The sequence below is a fragment of the Chondrus crispus genome, genomic scaffold (assembly GCF_000350225.1).
Source record: "Chondrus crispus Stackhouse genomic scaffold, scaffold_13, whole genome shotgun sequence".
In the NCBI taxonomy this organism is placed as follows: Eukaryota; Rhodophyta; class Florideophyceae; order Gigartinales; family Gigartinaceae; genus Chondrus; species Chondrus crispus.
This window is the reverse complement of record NW_005179004.1, coordinates 608,797-612,141: the sequence shown is the minus strand read 5'-3', so window position 1 is coordinate 612,141 and position 3,345 is coordinate 608,797. Positions and strand designations below refer to the sequence as shown.

General features: G+C 56.1%; 1 protein-coding gene across 1 annotated transcript in view; it reads left to right on the top strand.

The window, feature by feature from the left end:
- The first annotated feature begins 3,064 nt into the window (after positions 1-3,064).
- Positions 3,065-3,345, top strand: part of CHC_T00002228001 (hypothetical protein) — a 1,827-nt gene continuing 1,546 nt past the window's right edge. Inside the window, exon 1 of the mRNA XM_005713442.1 lies at positions 3,065-3,345. This exon is cut by the window's right edge and continues 1,546 nt beyond it. Coding sequence (XP_005713499.1) covers positions 3,065-3,345 — 281 coding nt within the window.

Sequence of the window (3,345 nt, the reverse complement as noted above, 5' to 3'; positions counted from 1 at the left end):
GCAGGCAGCGGCGACATGGGAGGCGGGGGTAGTACCGCGAGGTACGCCGGACCCGCCTCAACTGTCCTTGGAGCCACACCCTCGGAGGGCAGCGGCGAGGGCCAGGTCGGTCGTTCTTCTATCGGTGGCGCAGCGACCGGATCGGACGCATCAGCTCGCGAGCGCGTCGCGGGCTCGGCCAAATTGGTGGTCGACTCTGTTCCGCCGCGGCGAGCGCGCTGCGGCTGAAACGCGGGAGTCGACCCGGGTAACGCCGGAGCCCTCCCGGGGCTCGACGGCGCACCGATCGGAAGCGCGTCCACGGGGGTGCTGCTGTGGTCCATGGTCGGTCGTGGGAAGAGTTGGGATAAAGGAATGTCGTCGTCTGGGGAAGGAATGGAGGAGTGTTGGTGAAGTGTGGGGGAGTGCTGTGTTGGAGTTGGTGGTTCTGGGGGGTTCGCGTGGGAGGAGACAGAAGCCGCGCTATCCGAATCGGACGATATACCCGACTTATATACCGTCAGGTCGGTGAAGAGCCACGAGGCGTGCTCGTCCGCGCAAAGAGGCTTCCGTCCGGTCATCGCACGCACAGGTTGTGGAAGAGATCGAGGGGACCGCTGGGAAGAAAATGTGGTCGCCACGAGGATGTGGCGACAGATAAGGAAGGGGGTCTGTGGTACAACGACCGATCCGCGGTCGGTGTACAGTAGGAGCGGCCGCGCGCAGCGAGCACGGGGCACCGTGGCCCACGTGTAATACGTATGATTACCGAACGGGCGCAGCAAGTGACAGGTGTACGCTTGGGTACACGTGTAGTGTAAGGAACCGTGTGGGGATAATGCGCGCGCAGTGTAATGCAAGCGCGTAGTGTGAGGATCCGTGCGGTAGTGTAATGACGGCGCTAGATTTTCAATCGCGTACAGTACCTGGTCCACAGTAAGTGACAGGTACTGTATTGGACAGGTGTCCCGGGCGTCCCTCTGAGGGGTTAAGACCTGGACACCGTCCTCGCAGTAAACACGGGGGGCAGACTTGCCCCCCTCCCTTTCGCGCCTACGTACTGCCGTTTCGGTATTCTCTCGCGCGTTGGCTTCTAACCCGTTACCGGTCGTCTCCGATCTAGCACCTCGGGACGACTGCGCGTAACCGGCCAGTGTGCCACTCCCTTTTCGCAAGTCCGGCCGTTCAATAACCGCGCGCCGCGCGTCTCGCGTCGCGAGCTCCCTCGGCTCATCCTCCGAGCCTCTCGCCCGCTAGGGTTTGAGGAGAGTTGTACTACACGAACCATACACCACAGGCTTTGAAGCCATTTACAATGTTAGAATTTGTGACGGACTCCTTGTACGCATTACGAATCAACTGGCATGGAGTATATATATCATTACGGATAGATCCTTCCGGCGCCAAGATGCGCTCATTCAGTGCATTTCGAAGCTTTGTTTTGAACGGGGGAAATATCGAAAAGTCAAGGACCCGCGTCCTGTGACTAGAATGTGCAGGCAATGCAATGACGACAATCTTATTCTGCCGCAACAAATTTAAACACCGGAATGTCTTGTGCGCACCATATCCGTCCAGTGTTAATAAAATGTTGCGACATTTTCTTCTCAGTACTGCAGTCTGTAAGATGAACCATTCACAGAATTGGTAAAACCCATCACTGTCCATGCCAGCCGGGTCTGGAGAAATAATACGCGCATTCTCGGGAAGGTAACAAGCAGGGGTCTCGCGTATGTCATCCGGCCGAATGAGATATTCTGCACGCTTTCCAGATGCGATAGCAACAAGATCCCACGCGCGACGGCCGGCAGACACCATCGGCATGAGTGTTACATGGTCGGCATTGGCAGACCACTTCAATTCTGTTGAATTTCTCCTACCCTTGGCCTCAATGACACCTTTCGCACGCGCGCAGTAGGCTGTTCTTTTCGCAAAGCCGGTCTTGTCAAGGTTGAATATCTGCTCTCCACTCTTGACTCCGTATTCATCGTAGGCCTGCTGCAAGCGTGCGTAATGTTTGGCAATGTTCTCGGGCACATCGCAATCGACCTGTTCTTTTCGATATTTCAGCGGCGTTTGAGCGAGAGCGTGGGGTTTCGCCTGAAGAACCCCGATAAAAAATTATCCCCGGGACGGAGGTTAACAAAAAAAGGATTGTTGCACGTCGTTTTTCTGGCAAGGGCTCGCAAAAGTGCTGCACGAGGTCCTTGAGTCCTTCCCGAGATAAACGCGTGCCATTGCGCGCGAACTCTATGGCAGAGTCCGTGATGAGAACTTCTTCTGCCCGGCGCAATGTGGTGGGATGCCCGGCGATTTTTGGGATCCTGTCTGGCGCATTGAAGTGTACCCTTAATGTATACCAAGGTATGTCAAACAGGCGAGCCGCGGCGCCCAGGGAGCCCTTTTTGTTGATGACGTATCGACGGGCGTTGTCCAACCGAAGTTCTTTGTCAGTCTTTGGGAGGCGACGGAAAGGCGTAGAGTGGACCATCGGGATCGGGGGTAGTTGCGTGTGAGAGTAGCAGGCGGGCTACTTCAGAGCTGAGGAGGGTGCTTCATGGGGAAAGTCATAGGTGCTGATGGCTCAAGTGTTGTCGATTTGGGTTGGGGAATCTGGTGTGGACAAAGAGAGGGCGGGTAATTCGAATATGCAATCAGATTGATGCGGCGTCTATTCGTGTTTGAGATATTCGCTCACGAGTGCTCGTCATGCCCGGACATGATAACTTTATGCAAAATTTAACTAATCCGGTTAGGAATGCAGTAGTGGTTAGAGAATGGGGTGTCCGATGATAGCCTCTACGGGCAGTTATACACTGTTTTGCGGCTTCTGTGGGAATGCATTTCGTCTGCAAAGATTATAGGAAGTGTCTTTTATGTTCCTGTCGATGAGTGCATTTATTACAGTTTCGCGCACTGTACATCGCTCACCACCCGTCTCCTGGCCAGGGGGCACTCCCTTTTATCACAGAGGCAAAGGTTGCATTGAGTAGAGGAAGAAAAGAGATAAAAGTTATAGCGAGTATTCGCGGTTTGGCTGATCTCAGTCTCTCAAGAGGTATAGTTTTGTACGGTATGGAGTGGTATGCGCCGGTTTAGGGGCTGTTTGCGGGGGTGCCGGTCGACGCGCGGTGGTGCTGACGTGTTCGGCCCGATCCCACCTGCCCGCCGCCCGCGTTGCACACGTTCGGGATGCCGCCGCCCCATTGGCCGGTCTCCGCCGCGGCCGCATCCCGCCATCAATGCAACCGTCCGCTCGCATCCATCTGCCCGCTCCATCCGCCCTGCCGCAAGCGCACACAAGAGCTGCCGCAAGCGCACACAAGAGCCGCCGAGGCGCAATGAGCACAACGGACCCCCCCCCCC